The sequence below is a fragment of the Pseudogymnoascus destructans genome, assembly GCF_001641265.1.
Source record: "Pseudogymnoascus destructans isolate 20631-21 unplaced genomic scaffold scaffold_4, whole genome shotgun sequence".
NCBI classification, from domain to species: Eukaryota; Fungi; Ascomycota; class Leotiomycetes; order Thelebolales; family Thelebolaceae; genus Pseudogymnoascus; species Pseudogymnoascus destructans.
In genome coordinates this window covers 1305882-1320844 of record NW_020167523.1, presented here as the reverse complement: position 1 = coordinate 1320844, position 14963 = coordinate 1305882, and the positions used below count along the sequence as shown (strand labels likewise).

Below are 14963 nucleotides of genomic sequence, written 5' to 3'. Positions count from 1 at the left end.
TATTACAAAGAAACGGAACAGATTAGCACCATCTACACTACGATATCTCTATATCGTAGTGTAGATGGTGCTAATCTGTTCCGTTTTGTAGTACTCGGGCAACACTGTCTGAGAAACTGACCGAAAATTATATTTTCACAAGAAATTCACAGACAAACACATTTTCACATCAACTCGCCAACAAAACACAGTCCACCCTTCACAAATGGTTTATTTATATCTATCCACACCCCATCTCAAAACGCCCCTCAAACCCCCATCTACACCTCCGGCCCACCCCTCCTCCTCGCCCTCTTCTCAACATCCGTACCGTAATTAAACGGATTCCTACACAACGGGCACGTACTCTGATTACTACTCGCAAACCACTTAAACAAACAACTGCTATGAAACAGGTGCTTGCAGGTCTGGCATCGCTTATCAGGCATCTTCTTGTCGCTTGACACGATACTGTAGCAGATAGCGCATTCAGTCTGGCCCTTGAGCGCTCCGGTGACGTTGCGGCGGAATGCGAGGAGGCCGTCGGTTATGCTGCCGTTCTGGTTTGGGGGGGTTAGTTTGCTTCTCATCTGGGGGGAGTGGGGGATACGTACGGAGAATGTAATGACTCCCTGAATAATCATCAACCAACTCTGCCAGTTCTTCTCGGAGACAGCGACACTGTTCACACCATCGACTTTAATGCTTTCCAGCGGGTAAATAGGCGGGAAGCGGATGGCAATCTGCATCGTCATCTCATCAACCTCATACCCCGCATACACCTCCCTCGACTTCTTCGACACCTTGACTATCAACTCTTTCTCGTCCTCGGGCGGCGCTTCGAGGCCCGCAGCCCAGATCTCGACGTCGTCTAGTGTGTCGACGATGACGAGGGGGCTGAAGGATTTCTCGGTCCAGGATTCGACGGCTTGACGGGTTTGTTTGGATTTGCACTCCAGGTACCAGCTTTTGACTAGGCCGGGGGTGAATTTGAGACAGAGGTAGTAGAGGTGCACTAGTAGCCAGTGCATGTTATACTCGTCTGGCTCGGCGGATGCAACGTCTATGTCATAAGAGCGAATAGCGTCCGACTTGAGGCGTGCGCGATCGAGGTTCAGCGGCTTACCAGCTGAGTGTCCCAGGATATCGAAGAGAAGGTTGAGGAGAGGAGCGATAAGGTTCTCGGCTTTGAGTTGTGTGGTGTAGTCATTCCGGACTTTGTGGGAAGCGGTGGAGAAGGCGTCAAATATCAGATGCCAGGACAGGAGGTATGTGCGGATAGGTGGGGGGAACTGGGATAGGATGTCGTCGGAGAAGTTTTCAATTTGGGGTACTTCGAGGAGGGAACAAAGTTCCTCGGGGAGCTGTGCGTCTTTCTTCTCTAGGAGTACGTTGACGGAGATATCCCCTTGAGCGGCTGGGAGTGCCCGGTGCAGAATCCCAAATGCTGCTGATTGTATGACTGGGAAGTCTGATGCCACAAGCGGATACAGATCAGAGAGATCTTTGATGTGCTTTAAGGGCACCTTTGTAACTTGTCTGTATATCAACTCGTTCACGATTCTCCACGGCTGCGTCTCCACCTCCGGCCTGTTCAAGGACAAAAGCGTAACCATGCCCTCTGATATCTCGTGCTCGGCATCTTCCAACACTTCCAGGAGATCATCATTTGGTTCCTCAAGACCCCTGAGCAGAATGATCAATCTCAAAGTCGTATGAATTGCAGGAAGGAAGATATTAGCATTTCGCATAACCGGCTTTGAATTCCAGAAAGCGACGCAGAAATCGATAGTAGTCTGCCAGTATGGGCCATAAACCTCGCTGATTCCCCGTAGCAACAGCTGTAAACTGCGGGAAGCTTGTGCTGCGAGTACTGGATGCAAAATCTCTGGTTGTTTCAGCCAGCCAGTGATTTGCTTAACAGCGAAGACGAGCCGGTTATTTGCCACTGGGAGGCTGTCTTGGTCGTAGACAGCTAACGCCGCATTCATCAGGCTCAGAAGAAGAGGTGCCTTTGGGCTTGTTAAAGATAGACCAGTAACATCGCTGACAAGACGGTTGCACAGATTATTCACAATCTTGCTAGACCCGAGACTCTGCTTGAGGCCCGCCAGAATCGCAACTGCGGTAAACCCGTTCGTAGTAGACGACTTGAGCGTATCCCTAGAAGCGAGCCACTCCTCGCCACTCGCCGTGTGCCAGCCATGCGATTCGACAAGGCTGGATAGCACATTTGCTAGAACACGGCCTGCATAGAACGCGGTCGTTGAGTTGCCCTTAGATTCTTCAAATAGACGTGAAACCAATGCGTGGCCCATATCTGACCCCTCGCCATGGAGCCAATCGTCAGATTGATCTAAAATCTTGGCGAGAGCACGTTCAGACGTTGCGATGAAATCTTGGATGTCGCCTTCAATATCTGGTTCATCGAGTGATAACCAAAGGAGATCGTGACGTCGAAGTCCGAGTTGGTCGTTTGCAACCTCTACTGTTAAGCAAAGTAGGTAGATAATGTCGATCTGAGCGTTTATGGGCACATTCTTCAGAATGTTTTCCCGTGCAACAAGTTTCGAGCTGTAGATTGCGATTCGGAGGGCTGCAGAGTAGCCATCTAGGTCCCTTGCAATTGGAGTGGGCGAAGAAGAGCCATTTTCAGTAGAAGTCAACGCAATAGTCCCGCCGAGAATATTTGTCAGAGATAACGAAAGATCTTTTCCGCAAGCTAAGAGTATCGGACGAAGGGCTTGGTGCCAATTATCTTTATCTGGGAACAGATCCGAGACTGATGTCGTCCCGTTAGAAGTGGCGACCCCTTCTGCTTGAGCCACAAGAGTATCAATGCTGGTCATGATCAGTTATGGCCCATTGATTGCGCCGTAGAAAGACTTACCTCAGAGACCGCGGTCCTACACTCTCCAAATTTTCATGAATGATGGAAACAATTGGGGACCCCTTTTCGTGAGGAAGTCCACCAGAAGTCCCAATATTACCAATGGTAGATCTAAGAGATCCTACTTTGGAGACGACTCCCGGATGTCCCGATTCACCCAGCTGAAGTAGCTTTGTCATTACCGTGATATGCCTTGTCACTCTCTCTTCTAATAGCTGCGGGCGATGAGCCACTACATATTCCAATGCGTCAACGGCATTCAAAAAGCCAGGATTTTCTGTGTCCAAACTATCAGTGATGTTATCGAGTACTCGGGCGTCTATAGCATTGCTAAAGCAATTGAACTTGATGGCCGCTTCAAATACACGGCGCCATTCCGATTCCCCGTTCTGTAAGAACCTCAATGTAGAAGAGAATAGAAATTGCTGCACGGCGTCGTTCTTCTGAGCTGCTTTGCTAATGAACCCAAACGAAATAAGAGCTTCTGCTGCAACTGCTTGCTGTGTGCTATTAGGCAAATTTATAAGGCCACTAATGGTTGACTCCCATATCGCCAAACAAACAGCCTCCTGTCCAGGGAATGTGCAAAGCAGTTTGAGAGATGCTATAAGATACGGTGCTGATGGAGAAGTCACGAGCTTTGAAAGCTCCGTCTTCAAAAACGAGGTTATAGCCTCCTCTGATGATAAAGAGCCCAAGACAACATCAGGTGCAAGTCGCAAAGCACCCTCTACAGCACCCGCAGCACCGAACGGCTTGCCATTCCTTGCGGAAAGTACCTCCAAAGAACGACTTATGACAGAAGCGCTCGCTTCAATTAGAATATGTTTATACAATTCTGCATCCGCACAGTCCGCCCCCAAGTATTTGCAGATTTCGGCTTGTAGTTTGAACCAGCGGTGCGCTTCGAAGGCTACAGATGCCTGTGACTTTTCAAAGTCTTTTGACTGCTCAGGAAGTGATGTCTGGATGCCGGTAATCACCTCATTTGCTAGGCGATTCCACTCTTGGCTTAAAGGGGCGTCTGACTGGCGAGCTTCAGAAGCGGCACACAGGTGAAACGCTTTTGCAAGCGCTGCAGTGCTGTTGCTTGTAGCCCACCGAGTACCCTCCGATGTTGGTCGGATAAAATGCTCGAATAGGGGGTAGACAGTAGCCACCAGGAGTTGGTTCTGCTCCTTGGGGTCTGTCAACTGCTTTTGCAACTGCCTCACGGTGTTGACATAACAGATCCATGCAGTCGGGACATTTAATCTCGGCTCGTCCCTAATTGATATGCCATCACCAAGAGATTTAAGGAAATCTGTAGCTCCAGTTATATCTGTAGGTAAAACACCTGAGGGTAAATGGGCGAGCAAAGAGTTCAAAGCCTTCCAATAATCGGCAGGACCAAGCTGAGAGCCTTTCTCGACGAAGCGCCGAAGTCGGGAGAGAGGAGCCTTTTTCCCTTTGTAGGAGGTAGTCCACACAGAGGGAAAGGTTGCTGTCAGTTTCCCAAGGGCGTGAGTAAATGCTAGCGAAGAACTTAACTGGGGGCTGCGAAGTCCTGCATCGATAAATGTGGTGCCAATGGTTTCGAGATCCTCTTCGATAAACTGGGGTTGTTTTTCCAGACATATCAAAACCAGCTGAGCAGTAGTCCGCCTAACAAACGAATCCTTGGACGCAATGAAGCCCCAAAGTATCCGGTTGCCTGTAATAAATTTCTTGTAGTCCTGCTCGTGCTTTTTGATGTCTTGTTTGGAGAGTTTCGTGAGGAGATTGATGCCAAGGGAGAGACTTGCGCCCACAACCCTGTCAAATTTGGCTTGGGATTCGTCGGTATTCACAGTTCTCTCGTCACTAAGAGTCTCGGGCGTTTCCAAAATAGCCTCTTGTGCGAATTCGAGAATCTGTACTTGGCAACGCCGCCAGAACAAGAGCATCTTCTCTTCGGTGCCGAAGAAAGAGTTCAAGCCATCGCTGGCAGCCTTTGACACCGGCCTGTCCCTATCATACGTCCCAGCTAGCCAGGCTCCAACAATATTGGGTATAAATTTTTCCATGCTCTTTTTGGCTGACTTGAGAAGCTCATATTGCAAGGTGTGCGACAGCTCACGTACTCGGCGGGAATTGTCTATTGAGATGCGAGGATATAATTTGACCTATGATATATATTACTAAAATAGTACATTGCAGGCGTTGGCCTCCTAAACGTAATGAGACGCACCCAAGCTTCCAGTATAGACTGTTCCACGCCTCCGCCCTGCTCGTGCGGACTCGAGAGGACATGTAGACGGAGGTCTTCCAAGCCCTTGGCCTTTGTCGTGCTATCCTTCTTCAACAAGTTCTTGAACGCCACTACAACATACGGGTCAGATATGGAGCTGAGGTTCGGCGGTTCTGTCAGGTATGAGAGCGTGCTGCGTGTGGCCCCTGATCCAAACCCGCCAAACCCAGCGCCATTGCCAAAAACGGCCCGGCTACTTGACGCCTGCGACTTGAACTGTCTTTTGCTCATTGTAGCGGAGTTGATATTGTAGAGTGGACGCAAAGAGCTTAGATCGCTCGGGCTCGAGCCTTGTTAAAAGTAGCTCGAGGTAGCTCGTTGCGGGGGGTATTCAAATCAGCGTCATCCTTGTCGTCGGCAGGTAGGCAGCTTTGTTTCGTCTGGGAGGTCCGTCTAAGGATTTGAAATGTATGCGAGTTATTGCAAAGTACTCGGATATCTTTATCGTCCCGTTGCGCTGGGGTGAAGAGTTGAAGGTATAGCTGTTCAAAAAGTATATTTTCGATTCGATTTGGACCATCCCCCACCTACGCCGCGTGCGTCACACTAGTTAAGAAAGTGTCTTGGCGTTCGCACGTGATCAGCCCAGCCGTCATAGTTGCGCGCTAGACCGATTGTGACACAAGCGTAACTTATGGCGCAAGTAAGAGGGACTGGAGATAACAACGGCGGCGATTACAGCAATTAACACAGTTAGTAAATAAGAAAGGACTGTTGAATAGATAAAATCCACCAGTTCCAAATGCTGGTACTAGTACTAATCTTGAGCTATCTCTAGTCGCCCCCTTATATCAGAACGATCTCTGGGTCAATACGAGTACTCTACCTTGGTACCTTGTCACCTTATGTGGGTGTGGAGTGTGAAAGTGTGGAGTGGAGTAAGGTTACCCCGCCCCATGCGAGCCGGTTACAATAACAGTTGAAGATACCACATCTTCCTCTCTGTTCCTGCCTTCTCTCGTACATACTAATACCATCAATCATATAAGCTCTCGTTCCCTATCTCGGAAACCGAGGTATTACAGCATCTCAGCCGATAGCTTCATTGAAGGATCGACATCGACATCGACATCGACATCGGCATCGACATCGACATCGACATCGGCATCGACATCGGCATCGACATCGACATCGGCATCGGCATCGGCATCGGCATCGGCATCGTGATCGTGATCGTGATCGTGATCGTGATCGCGTAAGCACCCTCTCTGTTGTCTACCCAACGCGAGGTCCTTCGCTTCTTGTGCCCTCTCCTCTCGTTTGGTATTGAGGATAACTGCTGACTGACATCTACAGAAAGAGTGATTGCTAGCATGATACAAGGGAGGCAGCCGTTGCAATGATCGCGTCACGTCTCAGTCCGGCCGGCCGGACGGCTGTGTTGCCACAGCTTCAGTCATCGAGGGCAGTCGCATCGACTGCACTTTCGAGATCACCCTGGCGTCACCAACAGACTCGAGGGATCAGGCTTGAATTCTGGTCTTGGAACCTCCAGCCTGGCTCGCGTGGTCATCAGGCACGCCACAAGATATCGAAGAGTGCATACATCGAAGCCCTCAATCGACAGCTCCTCCGAAACCGCCATCACAGGTTGCATATCAGCAATTCCAGTATGAAGAGCTTCATGTGCAGCGCATTCTATGAAGACAAATCCAGGGTTAATTTGCAGAAACTCAAGAATGACGCCACTTCAGGGTCCATCAATACCTCGCGTAAAGCTACGACAGATGGACACAGTGGGACCCCAAGCAACGACGGATTACTTAACTTGAAATACGAAATCGATTCAATTACAAATCGAAAGGTCTTCAAACAAGATTCTAGCACGTTGAGCGCTCAGACCGACACCCCGGCGAGCCATATATCGATCCAAAAATTATACGATCATGGACCCCCAGTCTCACAATTCCCTGGTCCCCAACCCCTTCCAAAACAGTCCGCTACAACTACACGTGATGGCCCGTCTACCACTGCTTCTCAAAGCAAAGGCGCATATGTTACAGACAGCGAGCTATACCGGGATGGACGGACTGTAGAGCAGGAGCTCGGGGTTTACACGCCTTTCCAGCACAATGAGCCAGATGGACACTTCCCACCGCCGCCAGATCCTGTTGAACAGGCTCTAAGCAATGGACGGCCGTTGGAAGAGGAGCTTGGCGACTACCAGCCTTTCCGATACAACGAGCCAGATGGACACTTTCCACCACCACCAGATCCTGTTGAACATGCTCTAAACAATGGACGGCCGTTAGAGGAAGAACTTGGCATCTATAAGCCTTTCCGGTATAATGAACCAGATGGACATTTTCCACCGCCGCCAGACCCTGTTGAGCAGGCTCTAAACAATGGACGATCGCTAAAGGAAGAACTTGGCATCTACAAGGCTTTCCGACACAATGAGCCAGATGGACACCCACCAGTGTCAGCAGATTCTGCTGGCGGGACCTTGGGAAACAGACTACAGCTAGCTGATGAACTTGGAGTTTACAAGCCGTTTCGATACAACGAGCCGGATGGACATTTTGCACCACCGCCTGACCCAATGAACAAAGCTTTAAATGACTTTGACCAGGAATGGGACCCCGAGCTTAAGGCCTATACAGCTTTCCGTCACAATGAGCCAAATGGACATATTCCACCGCCACCCAACCCTGTGGACCAAGCTCTGGAAGATTTTGATAAAAAATGGGACCCCGAGCTTGATGCCAACAGCGCTTTCAGACACAATGAGCCAGATGGACATTTTCCGCCACCGCCTGACCCTGTGGAGCAGGGTTTAAACGAATTAGATCAGAAATGGGACCCTGAGCTTGATGCTTACGTACCTTTCCGACACAACGAGCCAAACGGACATTTTCCACCCCCAGCAGACCCGGTCAACAAAGCTCTTAACGAATTTGACCAGAAATGGGAACCCAGACTCGAAAATGACAACTTTTTTTTCGATGAAGACTTTGATGCTGAGCGTACTTCCAAAGATACATCGTCTAAGATAATAAAGAGCTCCAGGAAAGAGTCCAATAAAGAAAAACAGGCGAGGAGGAGAAAGATGGAAGAGGATTTTGAGACATCCTCGGCCCAGTTCTCAAAGGACATTGAGGCTGTTGCAAAGAGTGATAAAATCCGAGTCGCGCGCGAACGTGCTCAGGAGTTTGAGATTGAAAGAAGCGAATTGCTGAACCACCAGGGACATCTTCGTGGGAAAGTAGATGCCCGTCTCAGAGAGATTGCCGAGCTAGACCAACGTGAAGCTGGGAAGATGCCTGTCTCCGAGTCTCCTCCGGAGCGAGACCAAGCAGGTTCCAGTGCTAAGGATGCAGAGCCTGAGCCATTTGTTTTTGTTACTTCATACGGCACAGATTTGTCAGCAGCTGCAAAAGCAGTGGAGGGATCCAAAGGCAAGAAAGCAAATGTCAAACGCGACAAGGAAGCTAGACTGAAGAAGGCACTCGTCAACGAATTACGGAGCATATATCAGGATTCTTACGGCGCAGAAGAACCGCAACCAACGCTCTACAAGATTGTTGCCTATAACCCAGACACGAAATCCATTCTGACCACTGAAACGACATCTATCGTACCGCCTGGCAACAGAAAGCCCCTCTCTCCAGCTTCGGTCCTGCCTCGGCTATCAAAGCCAGCAAGTTTCCTTCCACATATTGCGCCGCTGCTAGATGAGGGCTATGAAATTGCTTCTGGGGATGGGCATGTGCTTGTGTTCAGAAAGGTCCGCGACGGCCCGCCTCTGGGGAGCCCAGCAGCCAAGGCCGAAACATATACTCGGGCTAGAAATGTGACAAACCCAATCGACGGCATGCAATCCATTCGCCCCGCGACCGGCAATTTTGCCAGCCCAACTGGCTTCGTGAACCACGATCTTCCTGAATATCATATCAAGCCCGGGACGGAATCTGGCCACGGTAGCCACAGCTACGGTAGCTCAGGATCTAGCTGGAAAGACCAGAAATGGTACGATAGAGCAGCACGAAGGCAGAAGGGAAAGAGGAAGGCCAAGAGGCTCCTGATCGGCGCCGTATGGGTTGGGGGACTATCATACGCCGTCGGCGTCGTGGCAGAGTTCTTCCGCACCGGTGGTATTGATGGGAAGGGAGCTGTGGGGCTCTAAGTTAGAAAGTTAGAACTGGCCCTAGCTACAACTCTTACAAGAATGGATTTTTGGTCGACCCCGCGGGTTGGGTGGGTCATACAGTGGGGGTGGACGCCAATACCTGTACACACACAACCCCCCCACACACACACACAATTACCCAATGCAGGGAACTGAGAGTTGGCAAACTGGGAGTTACTGGTTGTAAATAGTCGACGTCATACCCCATATCGCGGGGTTCTCTTTGGTAGTTTTTAGTTTTCTGCATCACTCACCTTAGTTACTCTCTCCTCGCCCCGTAGAAGTAGAAGAACAATCACATTTTCTTATCTGAATGGGAGTTTAATTGTGACTGGTGTGGCTGAGATAAGTGAATACTAATAGTGACGTCCGCTGTGAACGATGGGCAATCAGCAAGGAGGGGATTTGGTTTGAGTTTGGTGCCGGATTCAGTCGTAGTTTGCGGCTTTATAAAATACGGAATCGCATGGGATTGACTCTTATCTACTCCGTACAACTGACTTCTTAGAGTAGCGGTTTCCAATGAAGGAAGCATTGCAAGAATATATTCGACCAATGCAGCTCTTTGGGCCAGACAAGTGTAACTTCGTCGGTCATAACTTCGGTCATCAACGGTGTGGCTGAAGCGTCCCTATGACGAAACAGTCAGCTATCCCTTGCCCTTATTCTCCCTTCGTGCATAACAAATAAAATCGCAAAGCATATTAATTAACCTTTTTGTCACTCATAAAGTCGACGGGCTTCAAGCGCAAAATTATAACTTTTTAAATAAAGTAAGTTAGTTACTGTATTGTGCTTTTTGTGAGTGAGTGTGCGGGATCCATAGTAGCCCCATAATCGTTCCTAATCGCCCTATGACGGCAAAGCGAGTGGCAGCAGCTAACCTGTGCGACTACTCCAGTAGACTGCGCAGCCCAGCCTCCTCACATCAACCACCTCAAACACACGGGCTCGCTCCTCACCTCTTCTTACCTCCATAACCCCCATAACCCCCATAACCCCCATAACCCTCTCTCGTTCCACCCTACATTCCCTACGAACTCTCTCCTCTCCCGACTTCAAATACTTTAACCTTCTGGTAATTATAATTCTGCTCCAGCTGCGCTACGTGTTTCCCCGGACTCGAAAGCTCACACACAGGCCAGATCACGTCGCCATGCCTCATCCACCTAACTCGGCTCTGCCGTTGTCCCAGAGGCTACTGGCCCTGGCACAGACACTACAATGTACGTTATGCGCTCTCGTCGCTCTTGATCGCTCATGCTAATTGAATCCCCAGTTGCTTGGTTTGTCGGGTACGTCGAACCTTTCTTATTCCGAGTCCTCTCGAGCTCCAAGCGACACAAAAGCTCGAACACAAGTTCGAGATACCTGGCCAGAGCTCGGAAAAAAATACCCCGCAGAACAGCAGTGCTTTGCCCCAACATGAAGAAATAGCTGACATGAAGCTCGCAGCCACCTCTCGCTCCTCTTCTGCATACTCCGCTACAGCTTGTCATATCTCACCCTCAACTACTACTCGACCTGGGCCCAATTTTCGTACCGCACCGCCTTCGTCTCCGCCGCAGCCACCTACGGCATCGTGGTGTACAAGGCATTCCGCGCGCGCAACCGCGCCGGCAGCAAGGCCCAGGCAGGTCTCCTCTCCTTGGCCGCGGACGAGAATGTCCAATACCTTGGTACGTCATTGACCGCCTTTTTGGCTTTTTGGCCTCTGGAGCGACATGTGCTAATCTCTCCCCCAGTGATGGCGCTCGTCTGGCTCTTCTCCCCCCAGTATCCCCTCGCCATGCTCCCATTCGGCGTCTACTCCGTCTTCCACGTCGCGACCTACTCGCGCACCAACCTCATCCCCACCATCAACCCCCCCGCCGCCATCGTGCCCCCAACCGGCACCTCGCCCTCCGCGAAGCCAACCTACAAGCCCTCCGCGCTCGCTGAGCGCATCGGCCACTTCGTGAAGGACTACTATGACCAGTCCATGGGCCTCGTGGCTGTCCTCGAGATCGTGCTGTGGTTCCGCCTCCTCGGCTCAGCCATCATCTTCTCCCGTGGCTCCTGGATCTTGTTGACGCTGTACACGGCCTTCCTGCGCGCCCGCCTCTCTCAGAGCAGCTTCGTCAAGTTCCAGTTCCAGAGCCTGTCTGCACGAGTGGATGCTCTCGTCGGCGGTCAGGGAATCCCGCCCGTCGTGAGACAGGTGTGGGAGACTATCAAGGACGGCGCGAAGCAGTTCCACGATGTGACTGATCTTGGCCGATACGCTGGTCGCAGCCCGGCGCCCGCCAGGAAGACGAACTAGATCTGGGCGAGGATCGGACCTTTGTAGAGACTAGGACTGGGGTCGGCGCAGGTCGTGTTGGTGAGCATGGTCTGCGTTTGTGATCGCAGGTCGAATATATGGGATGGGGTGGGATGTAAGGAACAAAGTGTCTGTGAAAAACTGGTGGGATATATGGGAGGCGCCACGAAGAGGGAGGGAAGGGGTGGTGACACGGACAGCGGACATTGAGCCGCGTGTTGCCGATTATGAAATTGCAGGGAGAGAGTTTGGGGCGAAGGAAGGGGGTAGTTGCATTGAGTCAGCGTATGGGATGTGTCTCTTTTACTGGAGGGTAGGGTGGGGTTATTTTGGTGTCCAAGTTCCCAGCTGTAGGCGGTTCCTCGTTGTCAGGGCCGCTTTCGATGCACTAGATATTCAGAAATAAAACGCCTTCAAATTAAGACTTATGGGTAGTAGAAGATAATGTGAGATGAACTGGTTCAGAGATAACTTGCTGTTCCAGTTTTTATTTTCGGAGTAAGCTGCAAGTCTTCTGCTGGAAAAACCCGCTCTGGAATTTGATAAAACATTGGGTTTGGCAAATACACCAATTCTTCATAACCCAAACCTAGCCGCAACGCCGCCAACCTTTCCCGTACACCATAGCTATAACATATTGGATGCTGATCTACAGCTCCTCGGGCCCCTGCTGCTTCTTGCCATGGTCGAAGGATCTGCCTTCCGGCCCAAAGAAATTCCCAAAAGTGCTATTGAGCACCTCATCATTCAACCTCATATGCCCACCCTCAACAGTCAAAAACTTCAACTTCCCCGCCTCATCCAACTCCTTCAACCCGAGCCAATTCTCCGTATAAATCAACCTCTCCTTCAACGGCGTGACCTCCGTGCCATTCACCTCCGCAAACCACGCCGACTCCTTCGGCACCACCGTCACATCCTCATCAAAGAGGTACATCACAAAGTTCTCCAACTTCCTCAGGTTCGCCGCATACCCCTCATTCTTCACCTCGTTCTCATTATTGATATCCGCCAAGAAATTTGAGTTCGCAAGGTAACTCTCCATATCCTCCGGATCGCGAAAGTACTGCGCTGGCACCAACCGCGACTGCGTAAACGCACTCCACACTCCGCCTCTTAGTATCGCATTCGCCCCCTTACACAGCCAGTCACTCGGCCCACACGTCTGGAACTGCGTAATCCCATTATGCTGGCTGCCAAACGTAACCAGACTCCTCACGGGCGGAAAATTACAGCGCTGCACGTACGCGCGCAGGAATTGCCCGCCCTGCGAGAAGCCGAGGGCGTCGACGGCGGGGGCGGTGGAGAGGATGGGGTGCGCGGCGAGGTCGGCGCAGACTTGTTCGAGTTGGCTGGTGAGGTTGCCGAAGAAGGTGGCGCGTTGGTCGCCGGAGGCGCTGGGGGAGAGGTGGATGTTGTAGACGAAGGTGCCGGGGTGGATGGAGGAGGCGAGGGAGCCGATTTCTTGCATGCCGGCGCTGGTGAAGGAGTCGCCGAGGCCGTGCCAGATTATGAGGGGGAGGGGGGTGATGAAGTCGTCGGAGGCGGTGGTGGCGGGGGGGGCGGTGGTGGTGGAGGCGAGCCCAAGGGCGAGGGTGAGGAGGGTTGTTGGGAGGTGATACATTTTGAGTGGTTTTCGATGGTAGGTGGTGATTGATGCGGATGAGATGGAATTGAAGGCCAGCTTCTATGTTGTGGAAGGCACAAGATTGAGGACTATGCTCAAGTTGTAGCCGGAGAGTTGCTGAGACAAGAGCGTGCGTCGTCACCACCTCTATTCGCCTCCAAGGTGTGGGCGACATGTCCACGACAAGGCACAGCCTTGTCAACCGTCCGTTGCACGCTTGCTCTTCAACACCACTTGGTTCTCAGTCTCAGCCTTACAAGTGCGCGCTTCATTTTACAAAACCCGGAGAAGCTGGTCAAGTAATGATATCAGCTATGGCTCCAGCAGAAGTCGCATACAGCCAGAAACTCGGCCCTCACCCTTCTTACATCCAGGTTGCGAAGCCGTTCGTTTTCGAGCAGAAGATTCAAGGGCAGATAATCGCTAGTGGCGCAAACCCTCAACGGGAAGATACATTCAGACTCCAGGGCGTACAATGGATTGACGATACTCGGCGAGCACTTCAACTGTATGTATCTGCCTCTCACCTCTTTATGAGTTAAATGTGGATTTGCTAACACCCTCCTCTGCCAGTCCCGTCCGCACATTCGATACGGCCGTCATCTACTACCACAAGTTCCGCCTCGTTCACCGCGATACAGAATATGCCTCTACAGACGCCGCAGCGGCTGCTCTCTTCACAGCATGCAAGATTGAAGACACGCTGAAGAAGTCCCGTGAGATTCTGTGCGCAGCCTACAACCTCAAGACCAGCTCTCCATCCGAACATCTAGCCCCCGACGACAGCGTCTTCGATGGGCCGAGCAAGACCATCATCGGACTTGAGCGCCTAATGCTCGAGGCCAGCGGCTTCGATTACCGAAACAGATATCCACAAAAGTACCTCATCAAGCTAGGTCGACGGTGCCAGCTCGATAAAGACGTGGTGAAGCTAGCATACAAAATGATGCTCGACCTCTACCGAACCTTTGCACCCCTAAAGGTCACCTCCTCAGCCATGTCCTTCGCCTGCCTCGAGCTTTCCTGCCGCCTCCTCTCCAAGCAAGAAGACCAGCTCGCCGCCTTCGACAAAACCAAGTGGCGCGTCCCCCGCGCCCACGTCATGGAAGGCATGCTCGACCTGCTGGAGCTCCACACGCATTTCCAGAAGGCGACGAAGCTAGGGAGCCAGTACACCATCGAGCGCTTCATCAGCATCCGCATCGCGCTCAACCAGGAGGCTGAGGAGCTGCGTATCCCGCGCTTCGGGGAGTGGAGCGAGGTAAAGGGGAATGGTGCTGTGAAGGGGCTGAAGACGCCGATTACGCCGATTACGCCGGCGAGTCCGAGCGAGGTGCGGGTTAATGGGAAGGCGGGGGATGTGGCGAGTCCGGCGACGCTGTCGCCGCGGTCGGCGGGGTCGGGGAGGAGGGCGGGGGCGAGGGGGCAGGAGGGGACGGTGAGGTTTATGCTTGATGGGCTGCAGGCGAGGAGTGAGAAGGAGGTGGTGGTGGAGTATTTTAGGGATGAGTTTGAGGAGTATGAGGTTGAGGTTGAGGAGGAGGCGGCGCCGAGGTCGTTGGCGAGTGAGCAGAGGAGGAGGGAGGATAGGAGGGATGGGAGGAATCGGCAGCGGGATGGGTATCGTGCTAGGCATGAGAGGGGGTTTAAGCGGCCTAGACGCTGAGGGGGTACGTTGGAGGATGGTTTTGGAGTCGTAGATAGAATAAATGGTATGAATATATATGTTGCAGCACTATTGCTTGATACGATCAGACTTGCCATGTT

The 14963-nt window shown here is 51.7% G+C and overlaps 5 protein-coding genes across 5 annotated transcripts; 3 read left to right on the top strand and 2 right to left on the bottom strand.

The window, feature by feature from the left end:
- Positions 1–260: 260 nt before the first annotated feature.
- Positions 261–5809, bottom strand: VC83_02153 (uncharacterized protein; the record flags this gene model as incomplete). The annotated part of the gene is made up of 4 exons (XM_024465821.1): positions 5079–5809; positions 2870–5013; positions 594–2820; positions 261–539 (listed from the first exon to the last, which is right to left on the bottom strand). The coding sequence occupies exons 1-4, from the start codon at positions 5367–5369 to the stop codon at positions 261–263; spliced, it is 4941 nt and encodes a 1646-aa protein (XP_024326755.1). The 5' UTR covers positions 5370–5809.
- A 489-nt stretch (positions 5810–6298) lies between these two features.
- Positions 6299–9900, top strand: VC83_02152 (uncharacterized protein). The gene is made up of 2 exons (XM_024465820.1): positions 6299–6381; positions 6435–9900. The coding sequence occupies exon 2, from the start codon at positions 6478–6480 to the stop codon at positions 9262–9264; it is 2787 nt and encodes a 928-aa protein (XP_024326585.1). The 5' UTR covers positions 6299–6381; positions 6435–6477; the 3' UTR covers positions 9265–9900.
- A 337-nt stretch (positions 9901–10237) lies between these two features.
- VC83_02151 (uncharacterized protein) lies at positions 10238–11984 on the top strand. Its single transcript, XM_024465819.1, has 5 exons — positions 10238–10345; positions 10413–10493; positions 10547–10562; positions 10723–10946; positions 11013–11984. Exons 2-5 carry the CDS (start codon positions 10424–10426, stop codon positions 11567–11569), a joined length of 867 nt encoding a protein of 288 aa, XP_024326584.1. The 5' UTR covers positions 10238–10345; positions 10413–10423; the 3' UTR covers positions 11570–11984.
- On the bottom strand, positions 11965–13193 carry VC83_02150 (uncharacterized protein; the record flags this gene model as incomplete). Its single annotated transcript, XM_024465818.1, has 1 exon — positions 11965–13193. One exon carries the CDS (start codon positions 13191–13193, stop codon positions 12219–12221), a length of 975 nt encoding a protein of 324 aa, XP_024326754.1. The 3' UTR covers positions 11965–12218.
- CTK2 (RNA polymerase II C-terminal domain kinase beta subunit) lies at positions 12853–14910 on the top strand. Its single transcript, XM_024465817.1, has 2 exons — positions 12853–13704; positions 13770–14910. Exons 1-2 carry the CDS (start codon positions 13370–13372, stop codon positions 14860–14862), a joined length of 1428 nt encoding a protein of 475 aa, XP_024326549.1. The 5' UTR covers positions 12853–13369; the 3' UTR covers positions 14863–14910.
- The last annotated feature ends 53 nt before the right edge of the window (positions 14911–14963 follow it).